Source organism: Echinococcus granulosus (genome assembly GCF_000524195.1).
Source record: "Echinococcus granulosus chromosome Unknown EG_S00044, whole genome shotgun sequence".
NCBI classification, from domain to species: Eukaryota; Metazoa; Platyhelminthes; class Cestoda; order Cyclophyllidea; family Taeniidae; genus Echinococcus; species Echinococcus granulosus.
In genome coordinates, this window is record NW_020170424.1 from 517,546 (window position 1) to 533,897 (window position 16,352).

Below are 16,352 nucleotides of genomic sequence, written 5' to 3' on the forward strand. Positions count from 1 at the left end.
TTCATTCTCTCTTTTGGTAGTGCAACAGTCCTTTCAAAGGTAGTAAAAAAATGTAAGATAATTCCCTTTCTCTCCAACTAATTGCAGCATTTCCCATTGCATGACAAGCATCACCGGCTTGATCGCTTCTGAAATTTTTCCAACAAAAACACTTTTTTGGATAACTGGAAAAATTTAAATAATTTACTTAGTATTTTGTCAGAATTTTATTCTTTCCCTTAATTAAAAGTTGTTTTTGGTTTGCACGAACCTCACAATATGCGGGAGGATCGTTAGACCGGAACTGGTGGATTGATTAAGAATAGAAAAAAAAAACATGTTCATGGGGCGGAACCGAAATTTGCTTTCTAAAATCGGCCTCTCATACATTTGAGCTAACATTCTGAGTGGTTGATCAAGACAGCCGGGTGGCTTTGAAGTAGACCTACTTGTCTGTAAGGTCAAGGCATTCCGGATCAACTTGCTGTATTGGCTAAAATCGGAAGGTCTCTCATGGCCTCCAGCGTAAGCGACAACTTTTTGAAGTGACATAGCTTCTTGGCTGGTTTTAATTCTATTAAAAATGCCCGTCTGAAGTGCACTTCCACTACAGTCCGTAGGTCCACAAGGCGTCCGTGATCAGATAGGCGCCCCAAACGCTAAACGGATGTTCATTCACAGAAAGGCATCAGTGCCTCCATGACGGCTGCTAATTCTGCGAATCGTCACGACGGAGATGTTCACTGACTTTAGGATGTGCAGTCGGTCACCTTTGAAAGGCTTAAATCTTTGGAAGAGTGCTCCCACCATGGTGTGCTTGACGCAATCCGTGGAGTAAATTCGTTCATCTCCGCACCATTGTAGCCTTCTATCTCATCTACACTAGCGGTATAAAGGCAGAAATATCCCACAACACGTTTGTCGCTTGCTTCTCCTTGTTGAGCACTCCATACACGCCTGAGTGTCCTGACTTTGCGCCCTTGTTCATTTAGGAGAAAAGTCGTTCATCTCCATTCCGCTGTTGTCTTGTATGCCTTAGTCATTGAGAGCAGAGGCAAGGCACTCCCTTTGGTATCGCCTTCTTTTCATAAATGTGCGCAATCAGAAATTGCACTATTGTGTGGACACCCGTAAAATGGACATCAAAAGCAGTAAAAATTATGCTTTTAATCCCAAGTTCAGTAAAACAAAACCCTCACCCCTCTCCCCCAATCACTGGTCTACCATTTCGCCAGCTCTTTTAAATTTCAACTTCTAGAATAAACAAACAAAACAAGAGCTAAATACCAAACAGGATTTTGTAATTGACCTTTAAAAAAACAAAGTAGTAAAACTTAGGCAAATTTTTTCGTATTGTGACGTTACAAAGAGAATGACGAAAGGCAAGCCCTGACGAGGGTAACGGGGCACCAGTTGAATTCGCTTCTCTCTAAAAGGTCCTAAATTCCTCCAATTTTTTTTGTCCGTAATTTTTCTACCCATTTGAGATGCACTTTAGAAGTGTTCCCCAAAACGACATTTCCCCTCGAAATTGGACTCAGTTAGGCTTTCACCATTATTTTTTACTCCGACAAAAACTGCTGATTTTCTTGAGGATTTCGGCTTAAAATGAAAAAGATGTTTGCCAAGTTTTAAAAACAAAAAATAATTCCTTTCGCATCGCGGGGTTCGCAACTTCTTGTTTCCTGCGTTCCACCAAACTCCGTTTTGAGGCCATTAAGCACGCTATTGGTTCGGTGAAAAGAGGAGGCTCCGTCGTCAAAAAATGATGATGATAAATGGCCCAGAAACATGAGTCGCACGTCCTAGGGAGGTATGATTTCGGCTAACCAGTATTTGGCCACATAAGTCTGGACAAGCACACTACATAGACTCTAAAGCTCCTTCCAAGTACTTTGTTATTGACAATTCTGGACGGACTGGGATGCCTCCAAGACTGTGACACCGTGATTGAAGAGTAAGAAAATGACAAAGAAGGAGGGGATAGTATCTGCAGAGAGATGTGAGTTTCCTACGCGGATCTCCAGTCTCACTGTTACACTTCGGCTGTGACATGGGACAGAGGCAGAGGTGGGAAATGGAAGGCGAGGAATAGGCGAGTGAATGGGCTGGACGAAAGAGGGTTATGTTGAAGCAAATGAGACTTGTTTTAAATTTTTTACCCGAGGCCTAGTAACTCCTTCCAAATTCTAACGTTGCATGCGTCACGTGTTGCATATAGGGCCGGTCACACTCTGCACATACTACTCCCACCATGCCAGTAGTATTGTCCAAGCAATACTTATACAAATAAGATAAAATTTAGCTGATTTAGAGGTGTTACTCCGCAATTAAATAGAAACCTTTCTTTGGATTTGCCTACTTACACAGGAATTTTTAAAAAAGCTGAAATATTAACAAACTGAAAGTAATTTTCTTTATTTTCTCTTCCCTTTTCTTCCTTTAAATGACGAAACATCTGCCCATTATTTACAAACAGACTTATAATTCCTTAACGATAAACTTTAGATTCTTTTTTAGAGTCTTTTTTCCATTTCTTGCTCACTACCATCAAAACTGTTGACCTAAGGTGCAATGCCAAGGCGTGAGGAGCTCACAGAATTTGGTGGATGCCAGTTCCTCCATTCTTTACTTTTTCGCATGATCTGCTCCAGAAAACTGGTGCAGGGGGCAAAATATGACGAAACAAAAGGAAAAAAGTTCTTTTTAATGATAAAAAGGAGTCTACACAATTTATAGTGAGGAATAATAGAGGATCACGAGGCAGAATTAATTCCTCACCTCGTCGACCTGGATCAAGTCATTTCGCTAGTTTTGTACCTCTACAAATACTCCACTGCGGGAGTATAAAAGAACTTTGTCTAAAAAGGCGCAACAGCTGAAGTTATTTTACTCCTCTACCTCCCTTAACCACCATCTCCTCATCTCGATGACGTTCAGCCGTCTCTCTGGGTTCATCTTCAAAAGAGGCGACAGTATTCACACATCATCTTTACACAAGCATGGCGAACTATTTTTGACCGTTCCACTCTGATGGCACTTTAGTTGTCATTGACCTTCTTACAGCACACAAGATTAGAGTGACTACCAGAGGTGGATATAGCCTCAATTACCCCTTTGTTGTGGACATTGCAAAGTTAGCCAGCCACAGCAAATATCTCCTTTCCGTGCAGGTAGACAGTTCTCCCATTTGGCTCACCAAAAGTTGGCCTAAACTGGTAACACAGTGCTAATCCCACCCCAACTTCTCCGACTATTTTGAGGGCTGGAAGATTTTTGACGCCCAAAAGCTGGCAGCCATCGAGCGGTAAAAAAATTCATGCATTCCTTAATTCACCGTACAACAATGACATCTCATTACTTGTCAGAGGCTTTTGAGTAGTCGTATGAACACATTAGAAAGCTTGCAACGCCTTAACAGTGTGGCACTTATTTCGTGTCTTCTACATTTTTCTCTTCCATCTTTGAGTTCTCATGTCAAAAAGTGATGGTGAAAACTAATCGACTGGCATTTCGGCTTGTTCGCCTGCTTCCAAAAGCCTCCTCTGCTCTCTGGCATTTGGGGAAGGTGCGGCGGCAGCACAACTCCTCCAGAAGCGGCTTAGGCATCTAATCTTTAAAAGGACCAAGTGGACACAAGAATTTCGGACCCCAAAAGGGGAAGGAAACTTGATTAAAGGAAAAATCCACTGAAGCGATGTTAGAAAAGTTGAACATTGAACAAAGTTGTACGCTTTAAAGAACAGGTAAACACGTGAAGAAATACAGAGGCACATTTTAAGCTTCATTTTTATGTAAAAAGAGTAATTTTTGATTAGTAAACTAAGAGACTTTTTTTCCAAATTAGTTAGCTCTGACCACCGCCTCGATTGGTTTGGCAAGTGATGCTTGACAACAATCTGACAAAAAGCCTTCAGTCCAAGCATTTGATGCACATCTGCAAGGATTGGCTTTCAAAAAAAGAACAGAACAAAACAAAGAACCTTAGTCAATAACTTTTAGTCGAACTTGGTGATCATTTTTTTTGCAAAGCTTTAACAAACCCTTTAATATGATAAAACCCTTCGGGCGATTTGTAAATGAATTTATGCATTTCTGAAAACATTTCCTACCATCCGTATTGACGCTTTTAATTTCTCCATTTTATGAAAAAAATTTACTCTCCGTCTAGCTCTGTCCATCCCAATAACATGGGGAGGAATTGTAGCGTCTCATTGAGTCCTCGCTGAGCAGCAAGAAAACATACTACTCACTATCTCACAGCGGCACTGCAAGGTTACTACCCTGGCCCAGGGGCCAACGTTAAACAAAGGCTGGATCACTACAGACTAAATAGAGAGGAACAAATATGCATGCATACCTGTCATAGAGATTTTATCAAGTGTCATTTCAAAAGGTATGCTGTCATACACCGAGTCTAAGGCGCGAGTCAATGTTTCTTTCAAAGGGAAGTGTACTGGTTCAAAGGGGAAGGAAATTCTCCAACCAAATTAGGCGAGCTTCTGTTTTGACGTGATAACTCACAAGTTTTTTGCTACATTTTACATCTGTACTATGCGACAGCAACACATTTCTCTCCTCAGCTTATGAATGCAACAGTAAATAAATTCCAAATCTTCTCTCCCTTTTGTCATGAATAAGCATTTGCTAAATACTAGTAACTCTTATGTCAATCTGCATTTTTTCATTCAAAATAACCTGATGGCGACACGCATCTGACAGTGCCTATAATGCTAATCTGCAAAAGGGTCGGGAATTGTTCAGCCATAAAAGTTGGTTAACCAGGGGCTTAAAAGACCCGCATTAAGTGGAAGGCAGATTGTCAAACGGTCTTCAGGTCGAGTCAATAAAAAGGGAAATTTTTACTCACTCTCTTCATACCGTCTTTGAAACACTCACCCCATTCAGACAACCTCCTTTTACGAGACCGAGGGTCCCGCCATCGTGGTATAATTGAGGTATCTGGTATACGGGATTTTCCTCGGTGTTCCACACCTTTTTTATACACACACTAGTCTGTGCATGCACACTTTGCCACTGCCGTCTGCCACGGTCTGTATGTTAGGTGTGTTTGAAGGGCCTTACAACAAATTTGTCACCCCAGCTTGCGAGCGGTGTCGCACACCTGTTTGACATGAAAGCCACTCAAGGCATTGACATTATGATTAAGCCTCCATGCCAGCAGCAACAAATGGAAATGATTCTACTTTATCACTTTTTTCTCCTCTTCTAATGGGGCCAAAAGAAGCAAGAGCACACCTTCCAACCGTTCTTTTCAAAATCTTGCACCTATTCCATTTTCACAATAAGTCAGCGTCGACCTGCGGTGGACACACCGTAGGCAGCCGCAATTTTGTGATTTCCACCGCCTCAAGGCCACCCACTCAAGTCGTTGGTGTCACTTTCTCACCAGATCGTCTTGCTTGAAGCGCGCTAATGGCACACAGTACCACAGGTTCTCACGTCTATTGATGTGCTTTCAAGGCTGTGTGAGTGACAAAGTAGTCAATAAATTTTGAGGTCCTCTCAGACTATTCCCTCGTACACACAACCACCGGAATCCACTCATCAATGCCATCAAAAGTAGAAAAAGCCTATTTTTTCTGCAAAATTTGATAAATTTTAAGGAGATGGATGAATAGTAATCAAAAGTGAGGGGGAGATACCTCAGACATTACAACCCGACAGACGTCACTTATCAGTCACTAGCCCGTGGGACAAGATTACAACCCTCGAAAGTAGTATACGGAAAGTCGTCGATTTTTTTCTCCTAAAACCTCCATTTCCAACTTTAGGGTGTTTTGAGCTACCTACGTGGTACATAGAAGGAGCTGTCAGCTCTCGGTCCAGATGAAGGTAATCAGCCCAATCTAGAGTTGAGGGGGTTTTGTGACAGCCTGCCATGGAAAGAAGAGCTTCTCAATGGGGTGCAGATGGCCTGGCAGCCAATTAAAAGAGGCGGTCTGTACAAATTTGCAGGTCACCAAGACCTGGCGGCTGAATTGGAGGAGAAAGGCAGGACCACATTTGCAGTTCCACACCTCCGTTTCTGCCTCATTTGAGATTTTGATTATTAAATTATCCTAAAGGAGATTGTACTTATTTGTTAAGATTAAATTCTCGAAGCTGTATAAACTTCATGTTTTTTGGCTTCTATTCTCCACTTCAGGGAGGTCACGACCTTCATCACGTCTACCAATCACAATGCGCCTTGTTTTGTCATCTCATTTCCTTTTTTTGCCTTGAAGTGGTTGTATGGGTGTGTAAAGCTACAGCTAGAAGGTGTGATAGTGCCACTGATGACAGCATCTGTGCTACCATGTCACACATACACCAACAGAAATGGTAGCAGTATTGATGGCGCCGAACTTCACATTTTAAGGGGTGTGGTCTTCCTCAACTTTCGTTTTGTTTTTACTTAGCTCTCTGGTTGAACCGATTCCAAATTCCACTAGGCGTGATTTTTTCTGGAGGCTTGTGCCAGGCGATAGAGGAGAATGTCTTTCTCCAACTTCAATCGAGCCCCACCGACCATTGACATACGCCGGGCCTCGGATTCCTCTGATCCGGCGGAGAAGTACTGTTCCCTGTCAAATACAATAAATAAAAAGTAAGAGCTTAACAATTATTTTATTCGCCCACTTTTTGATTAATGCTATTTAAGCGATTTAATTTTTTAGAAAGTTGAAAGATTTCTAAAAAGTTTTTCTGTACAATAGCGCTGACTGTTTTAATTTGGAGGATAGTGGGTGCTGTGGGTGGAGCACCCTACTACCGACGTGGTGGCCAGATTGCGTGAGCTACCGGATTTCAGTGTCTTTCCCAGCTAGCTCTCTATCTTTCTCCTAAGAAATAAGTATTTTTTCTTTCGTTGCCACAATGGTATTCCAGTGAGGTTTAATCAAGGAACAATGATCCTACGATGAAATTCCATCACTGAGAGAAGACTTCCGATTCCAGGCGTAGTGCTTTTCATGATGTTTATGCATCCCCCACTACGTTGAGGAGGTTACGTGTGAAAGGTATCTCTGGATGCCGGATGCGATTCGGCTTTAAGTTTGCTTCCTCTGCCCGCTGCTATTCTCAGGTACCTTTGCCTAAGACGTCAGGGCTGCATCCAGACTCCACATCCCCGTCAATTTGCCACTGTCCGATCCTCCATTTACGTGATTCTTAGAGCCTTCTTGGCTTAAGTAGATGCTGCATCGTTGAAGGCTCAGAACTCAAAATGGAGGCATTAGTCAATCTGATAGTGTAGTTTTCTCCATCCAATTCCAGACGTCCGCAAGGAAAATCCCCCGTCCTCAAGTCCTTTGCGTAAGGTCATATCCTTTACCGGGGAACTAAAAAACTCCAGACAGAGCATATCACACTTTTACTTAAGGCCAATTGTTTTTTACTGCCACCGTAAAAGGAGTGAATTTGGAAACTCTCCAAACGAACAGTCAAAGAGCTGGTGTTTTGGATTCAATGGTTCCAAGGCTGTCGACTGCTACAAAATGTAATATACCTTACCGGGTAACGACCATGTCAGTGAAGGGATAGCCCGTTATAGTTTGGCGTTTTATTGCGGTCGTGAATCCCACACCGAAGGGAATTTTAATGTGGGACCTTCCAAGAACAAATGGCATTGTCACTTGCAAATGGCCTAAAACAGCTGCATTTAAAATAAGATGTTTGCCTTCGTTTACAGGATCGAAAACAGTTTTTGCTACCCCTTTTCTATTTCGCCTCCACCTCTCTGCCATCCATTTCATATAAAACCATTATTTGGCTACCCAATATCAAGTAGAGGTTGAAAGCATCACTTGCAGCAAGGGTGGCATTAGCAGGAATGCAAATGAATGAGATGTAGAAGAGGAAGCGTTTCCTCCCTTCCCCGTCCCTTCACTCGCATCTTCTCTCTTCCCTCTCCCCTCCCACCTCAGAGTGCGTATTTTCTTACGAGCCACTTTGCTAATGATTGGAGATGTGGGTTCCTGCATTGCAATGTTCTGTAAGAACAAGAATGGGACTTCTCTCCCACTGACCCACTAGTCTCCAATCATCAGTACCGTCTACTTCTCGAGGAATAGCCTTGGTTGCTCTCCATTAAACTGTGTAAGGTTATAAGGAGTGGACAGAGCTCATCCGTAATTACCTGACTACATGCAAAAGAAGGCATTTTTAGACGTTGAAGTAAATGATGAATATCATTTCCCTTCACCACTCAGACAATCAGTCAGCCCAACAGTCAGGCATTCAGTCATTCAGAAAATAAGTTAAAGCATCTCCTTTTAGACTTTTAATTAACAACTAGGAACTATTTCACCATTTTTAATCCAGTACATAATACAGTGCTATTCGCCTAATTTTTTTTTACAAATTCAACTGCAGGAGTCAAAATTACAAGCGTTGGCAATACAAAAACAATTCTTGTAAAACTGTTTTCCCCAGAAGGCCTTTATTTTATTTTTTTTGCATTTGCATCCTTAGTTTCCTTAAAACTACAAACTAAATTATTTTTTTGAATCCGCGCCTGTATTGCTTGTTTAGGTACATCTTAAACGCGTCATGAAAAGGCACTAATTTGAATTTGTTCTTTTCCGCTTCGAAGCGTTGCTGATTGTGTATAAAATGGTAAATTATGTAGATTTGTAAATTATATAGATGTCCCCCAAAAATTCACCCTTTGCATTTATCTTACTACAACTTTCCAAATTATCCACCTTGAAAACATTTGCCTCCGACTTCCTAATTTATACAAGGGACTGAAATGTGCTTTCGATCCAAGGCGTAGGCATTACTTCATTTGGATAAAGAGGGGTTTATAATCCACCCCAGGCTTTAGGCACAACATCTGAACCTCATAAGTATTAAGATTGGACCAATTGGAGTCACATCCCCAATCCGAGTGGCTGGTTGTTTTATTATCGAGGAGAAGGGTGGGGACAGGGCACCAATCAACAAATGCTGTGACGAAACCTGCGGTAGGTGCTTTGGTGCCCCACGTGCCTTGAATCTCGTCTTCCGGTGGGTCCTAGGACTGGAAGACGCCATATCCCCTGTAAATTACATCCATCACAAAGGCATAAGAGCTCCTTTTGGAGCATTAACGCTTGGCTGGTTGACACCCACACTTCAAGATCGGCGCGGACTCGCCAGTCACCGTGGGTTTAGTCCTACCCAAGACGCTTCGGGTAAATGCGCATTTTATGGCTGGGTTCATGACTGAGGATTTGTGACTGGATTCACCCACTAATGTCACCAATGATGTGACAAGGTAAGTCAGTGTGTGCCTCAACGACAACGAGGATTTACTGTCTACGTGGCGGAGGGGTGCAAAATAACCAGAGGCACGAAATGTGGGTACAGCTAACACCCGAAGCCTACGCAGACGTTGGAGGTCATGCAATTTTTGTACAAAATATATACTGAAATAGTTTTGCTGTTTCAAAAGCCTACCGAATGGCTTTTAGTTAAAAGTTTTCATGCTGTCATGTAAATACCAAGTGGGAAAAAAGCTGTCACCATATATTGGCAGCATGTCTGCTTTAAACGTACTGCCAAGTTGTTGTTTTTCTGTTATATGGCAGAAATTGAAAAAATATGGAATAAAAAAGTAGAATAGGCATATCTTGTTCTTTTTTTTAGGAAACAATGGATGCCTAGCCTTTGGTTAGAAAATAAATAAAAAGTTCAGTTTTGCCCTTTGGGAAAAAAACCCTTCTCAATCAGAGGAACTAGAAGAAATTTCTTATAACACAGGAATTTTTGGAGTATTTGCTATAGCAGTTTTGGACCACTTGTCAAAATGCGTTCCTGTGTCAGAGGTTGTCAAAATGAGATCACATTTATTGGAGAAACGATAGTAAGGTCAAATAATTCTTTCATTGATTGACAGGAGTTATTTTGCCTTTTGATTTGATGTCCCCAAATTAATTTTGTGAGAAGCAAAGTTGTCAGTGGGTTGCATTTTTAAGAAATAAAATTTAAGTCTAATTAGTAAAAAAGCATTGAAGCTGTCATAGTTGTCAGGTCATAGAGCAGCTTCGAATTGCTCCTGATTCGATTGGATTTAGAAGTAAACATTCTCGGATAAATTTACCACATTAATTAATTTAAAAGGCAGGGAAAAATCACTTTTGCAGGTAAATTTCCTTTCAAAATAAATAAAATTAAGGGAGAGAAAAGCTGTCGTTGTGCTTTGTTATCCATCGAACCAGTCGCAAATATTCTAATTTATTAGGAACTGAAAAAATTGTTATTAAAAAGCAAATCAAATCAGTCGATTTTAAACTTTGTAAGCCATTTTTCAGACAAATTTTTAATAGCGAAACAAAGAAAAAGGTTTCTTTTACAAGATCAGTGCGCCCTTACTAGACTTGCCACTACGTAACCCACCAGGATCACTCGCGTCGGTAGTCGGAAGTGACTGATCTCGTCAAAGAGCCCTTCAAGTGATCTTTCACCATTTCTCCGCCTGGTTCGGTGTCAACGGAGCAGTCTTGTGTGATCATCTGATGTCACTTCGAATACGTGAGTGCCGACATGACGTATGTGATGTCACAGCTTGTCATCTCGTGCGTGACACCACGGATGCCTGAAAGTGCCAATTCATGGTGGCGTCAAATGGCTAAGAAGTGGGCGTTCCTTCACTCCGATTATGGTTGTACACACCGCGGGTGTGTGCGTGTGTGTGTTTGCGTGCCTGATTGCGTGATTGCATGCTCCTCTGCGGAGGATTTGATTGGCGGCACAGTCAAAAATTATGCCAAGATATTATGTGCACACCCATGTTTAAAATAGAATTTTGTGCGGTGTGTTCTGGTGTGGTGCGGTACGGTGCGGTGCCGTGCGAGGTGTGTTGCGAAGAAACATCATGAGTTTCGATGGGAAGCGCTCCGGATCTACCATCTTCTGTGTCACACAGTCCTCTCAAAATGACGCCTTCCATTTGTGAGTTCTTACCCAAACAGTAAATGCGTCGTTTAATTTGTATCCCTAGATCTGTCCTATTCTTTTTTACCAAAACTGTTCAGAACTTTAATTCCTACCAAGGCATAGGTTTAAAATCAAGAGGGCGTCCGCTTTCCTTGATGTCTCATGGAATGTCAAAATGCGTGTACCTTTTCAAGCTGGATACTCGAGTTGGCCCCGGTTAAAAAACCCTCTACACTGGGTGGAAACGGTTTGCTTTCCCATTTAAATGACCCTGCTGCTAAGAGGTTTTTAAAGTCTCTTTGATTTTGTTGTCCCACGAACATCGTCTGACGTAGCCAATTGATTGCGGAGGAACCATCCCCTTCTTTCCACCGCTACCAATCATCCGGTTCATTTACTCATTTTTTACTAACACCTATGCTTTTAAAAATATATGCGAGTATTGCAAATTATTCGCCGGATAGAAAAAGGGAGATCGTTTTATAAAAATCCTCTATATTCATTCATCTTCCGCCTTCACAGTCCTTCGGGGGCTCTTAGTCAAGCCCAATTTTTATAGCACTCTATTGAGTAAATAAGCGTTGTTTTTTGAAGGTGATAAACGATTTGGTTCCGTTGCTAGTTTGGCGTGGTTCTTGATTTGTATATTTACACGAAGGCCTGTCAGTTGCACGGGTCTTGCCTCCGGCATCCGTCTCAGTGGACTAGGCATGCGCCCCATACCCCTGATCCTCCCCCGCCAAGGGGGCGACATAGAAGAGGCTCAGCCCAGTGGAGTGTGAAGGCCCCGCGAGGCCAAGTGTGTGCCGCTGAAACAAATTCATGCCAGGGTCTTGCCATAACCCACAACTTATAGCAAGGTGACAGAGTATGTTGAAATGTGCGATGACCTGTCACGCTGCCTTGCGGCTTTAAGCCAACTGAGTGAGATAACTTTAGGCAGCAAAGTACTTTGCTTATTTACAAATAACATATTTTTTTCCTGTCAAGTCAGCTGGTAGTCAAAAAGCATTCAATTATAATTTTATTTTTTTTTCGCTAATTTTACACGACCCAGGACTTGAGTGGAGAATGGAGTGGATGTTGCTTTAAAGCAGGGGTATCACACATTTTTGTTTCAAAGAGATTGATCTCTTAGGCTGGAAAAAACATTGAATTTTGCTATTTTATATATTATTTTTAAAGAGTTTTATCCCTTTTAAAAAGTCCGCTTATTAACAACCTTCAAAGGGGGCCTCCTGTTGTCTGACTCCCACCGCCGCCCCACCTTCCCCCTTTTAGTGGTGGAACGGAGGCTTCTTTGAACCATTTTATCTATCCCCGACAGGATTTGACAAAGAAGTGGATTATGGGCGCCGTGCACCGCCCCTCCCCCTTGTCTGTCGCTTGACATTCGAAAATGGCGTTTGTGGACTTTGGAACGGGAAAAACAGACAGTAGGTACCTCCACCCCGTCACTTTGCAATGATCGAGTCGTTTAATGTCGCCCTCATTCGAGCATCGGGTCATGTGAGGGTGTTTAAGGTGTCACCCTCCTCTCTCCTTTTTATCATTGAGGTGATTAGCGAATTTTTGGATTTTGGACTTGATTGCAGGACAGTGGTGTGTTCTGCCTGGCCAGGCCTGTGATACGAGTGTCATGAGGCGCCTTTTTCCCAGTCCTCCAGGCAGACACCTAAATGCACGATCAAGTGTGAGGGCTTAGTTGGACATCGGTTTATCATTACCTCTTCCTAACCGTAGAAACAAAATAATATCAAGTCATTTAATTTTAGAAGATTTTAATCGCCAATAATTCCCTATTTTGGTGAGGTTAAAAGTGGCGCGAAAAGTGAGGAACTCATGTAGAGGCAAGCAGATAATTTACCCCTATAACAAATTTTCTTAACATTTTTGTGCATATGCGTCCAAAATAATCTTGTTGGTGTGTTTTATCAAATACTTTGCTGGGTTTTTCCTCTCCAACGCATCTCATTTACATTTTCCATTAGGTGAGGGATCAGTTCCCGTTGAAGTATGTACAGCAGTAAAGTGCCAGGAAAACCATAATTTACTTCTTATTTGCATAATTTAAATTAAATTATTTGCTTTTAAAGTTTTGCTTAGGAATTTAAAATGCTATCTAATTTATTTTAATCCAAAATGCTCTCAATGTTTCGTTGATTAACTGCACCGACTTGATCCGAGAGCCAATCTGGCGGCAAACCGGAAGTGGAAGATTGCCGTGTTCAAACGGTATCTTTATGCAGCCTCTTCGCCAAATTTGGTTTAAATTAAATAAAAAAAGTGAGTCTGCGACATGGATGACGGATGCCTTGGTATGATAACTGCCAACCAAACTTCTTAAGAAATTTTTATATCCAAATGATGGACGAAAAATTGAGCTACTCTTTCCCCAAAAACCTACATTTTTACATGAAATAAGTACAAAATTGTTTGATAATTTCACCAAAGTTGATTTTGTTAAGAAAATTGTTGAAAGCAACTTGCAACTTTGTAGCAGACCACATCAGGTACGGAGACATGGTGATGCATCTCATTCTATTCAGCATAATTAAAGCTCAAATAAACACAAACATATGGCACTTTTGCAATTTCTCAATCATTTTTTTTAAGACCAAACTTCCACAATGCTTAAAAGTAGGTAAAAGATGGTGGAATATAGTGCGCTTTCGGATTAATCTCGTTTCTTTTCTGTCTCCTCCCCCCCCCCCCAAGCCGAAAAAATTGAGTAAAAGTGCTTTTCTAAAGTTCGGCTCCAAATAAATTAAAAATTAAAAGGATTCCAAAAAGCACATTTGATTTAACCATAAAAAATTTAAGCAGAGGTAAAATTTCTCCGCCCTACATTTACTACAACAGTTTCCAAGATTACAGAAAGGTGGCCTATGACAATGGGAAACGGATTTGATTTTAATAAAAACTAATTGCATTATATTCAGTGTTTAGAAATGCACCATTTTGCGGACTTTTTTAAGGTTTGGAGTCCTCTCCAATCTTGTAATGAGTCACTTTGGCAATGAGGGTACATACCACTTGCTACTGACTACCAGCATTTAAGTAGGGACTAATTTGAAGCATTAATCATTTCTGATCCTATTTAGCAGATAGGAGTGAAAATAGTTAGTCCTCCAGTTCTAAGTTGCCCTCATTAATAGGTAAAACATGAAAATTTCCCCCCCATCTTTCTTTTTTATTGTTATTGAAAACATACTACTGACAACCAACTGCCTACTAATTCATCAATGACCAAAATATGGTAAGAGAAAACCTTTTTTCTTAAAAGTCACAATTTTCTGAAGGTGAGTATAAAGGCACTAGTATTCATTTAATAAAATATTAAGTACTGAAATCGTGGGGACTGAGGGTGAATATTTGCCGTCCCAAGTCTACTCGAAGCTGCAAAATATTTTCATCTTCCATTACAATGGGACTTTTAAATGTTGGAAAGGTTTGCAACAACTAAAGAACATGAAGCAATGCGCCATGCAAGTGCCTTTGAGCACCTGAGGGCTATCAAGTGGCGTTGTTCTCCCTGGTTTGGGATTTTGGGGGCCAAATTGTTGCGCACTTCACCAATATCAGCGCGTCATGTTGCCTCTCCACATTCAATTTACATTTTGCATATTAAAAAACTTCAAACCTTTCTCATTGTAGCTACAAGCAATTATTTTTTCCTTTTAAGTGGAGGGCAATCAAGTGGGTCTGTGCGGCTATTATGACAAAGGTGAAATAACCGCAAGTGTTTTATTTGCTACAATTAAAAGAATGACAATGTGGAATCCGTTATTTCCAAGGAGACACGGCTACGCCACAAATTTCACTCGTGTAGGACGTTGACCTTCGCGTTCAGAATCAGAAACCTGCTTTAGTCACCCATGCTTCGCTTTCACTTCCATCTTCCTACCGTTCTTTTTGCATATCACCATCATGTAGTGACCCAGTACCAAGGAGAGGTTGATTTCATCGCTCGCAAGGGTGGCATCAGCAGGAACACGAATGAAAGGGATGTAAAAGAGGCAGCGGTTTCCTCGCTCCCCCATCTCTTTACTTCAGCTCTCCCTCACTCACCCTCTCCTCCCACTTCAGAGTGTGTGTTTTCCCACGAGTCAGTTTGCTAGCTATAGGAGACGTGAGGTCCTGTTTTGAGGTGTTCTATAAGAATAAGAGTGTGGCTTTTCTCCCTCTAACCCACTAGTCGCCAATCAATGCTTCTGTCCACTTCTCGAGGAATAGTCTTGCTTGCTCGCCTTTAAACTGTGTATGGATGTAAGGGCTGGGCGGAGCTCGTTCGGAATTTCCCGGCCTCCCATGTGCACTGCCCCATGTACAAAACTGACCAATTTTTTGGGTTATGGGTTGGTCTACGCCTTGGAATTTTTGAGCAAATAGTAAAATGCTGTGGAGACAACCAATCATGTGCACAATTCCTTCAGCCCTGGGGCAGATTGCAAAAGCATTTCTCATTGCAAAGCAGTCAGTCAGCAATCCTAAAAACGTAGTATCTTTAGAGCACAAATAAAAGAACTTACAAACAGTCTCTACTTATGACTTGCCTTTTGCCATCTGTTAATGCTCGTGGATGGGACTCATTTGCTCAGCCCCCACTACAACCTTCACTTTCCAAATGATGCTGATATAAACCAATTCATTCATCACTCACATTAGCCATTCGTGAACATTCTTCATGACATTAATCCTTAGAGAATCAACAATTAGCCTTTATATACCAACAAGTGGTTCTTTTAAAACCCAATGCATTTGATTTCTACTTTGGATTTCATTACTTAAACTGCTTTTAAACAGTGTATTTTATCTTCCCGCCTCCTTTAATTACTGTAAAACGGGATTGGCAAGAACCCTCTCCGAATTTGGAATAAGGCTAAGCCTAACAGGTAAAATAGACAAGCTCATTCCACAGCAAATTAGCAGGCACTCTATAGGAGCTTAAAATATTTGAAAAATAAGTGGAAGGAAATACGAATTTTGGCGTCGTTGAATTTAATCACACTTCTGCACATTTTTTTGGATATAAACAGTAGTAAGCATTTTATTAGCATCTAAATCACCGCGTAGTAAAGGAAAACGCAAAACATCGCACTTTTTCTCTCAATGCATTATTTTCTAAAAAATAAGAATATCTAAAGTTTCGGTTGGAATGAAATTTGTGAAAAAACAATGCTACGTTTTATTGTATTAGTAGCTACTTTATTTTGGCTAAATTACAATTTTCAGGGTGTGCACAATCGAACAATTGTTTTATATTACTTGCAAAACAGTAGTAGCTATCTTTGATTTTCCACCCAACATAAAACGAGGCACTGTTTGGACAAGCAACATGGCAAAATAATCAAGGGCAATCTTTTCTTTCGTCAGTATCGTTTCCACCGTCGGTTAAAGCCTTTGAAGGCACTCTTATTCGCCGACAGCTTTTATGCACTTTTGCAGCT

The 16,352-nt window shown here is 41.2% G+C and overlaps 1 protein-coding gene across 1 annotated transcript; it reads right to left on the minus strand. All coding sequences in view use genetic code 11, as the record gives it.

The window, feature by feature from the left end:
• Position 1: 1 nt before the first annotated feature.
• Positions 2-7,736, minus strand: EGR_05708 (hypothetical protein; the record flags this gene model as incomplete). The annotated part of the gene is made up of 8 exons (XM_024494957.1): positions 2-164; positions 1,196-1,233; positions 1,267-1,288; positions 2,346-2,437; positions 2,577-2,703; positions 3,649-3,929; positions 3,976-4,115; positions 7,568-7,736. 8 exons carry the CDS (start codon positions 7,734-7,736, stop codon positions 2-4), a joined length of 1,032 nt encoding a protein of 343 aa, XP_024350653.1.
• Positions 7,737-16,352: the final 8,616 nt, after the last annotated feature.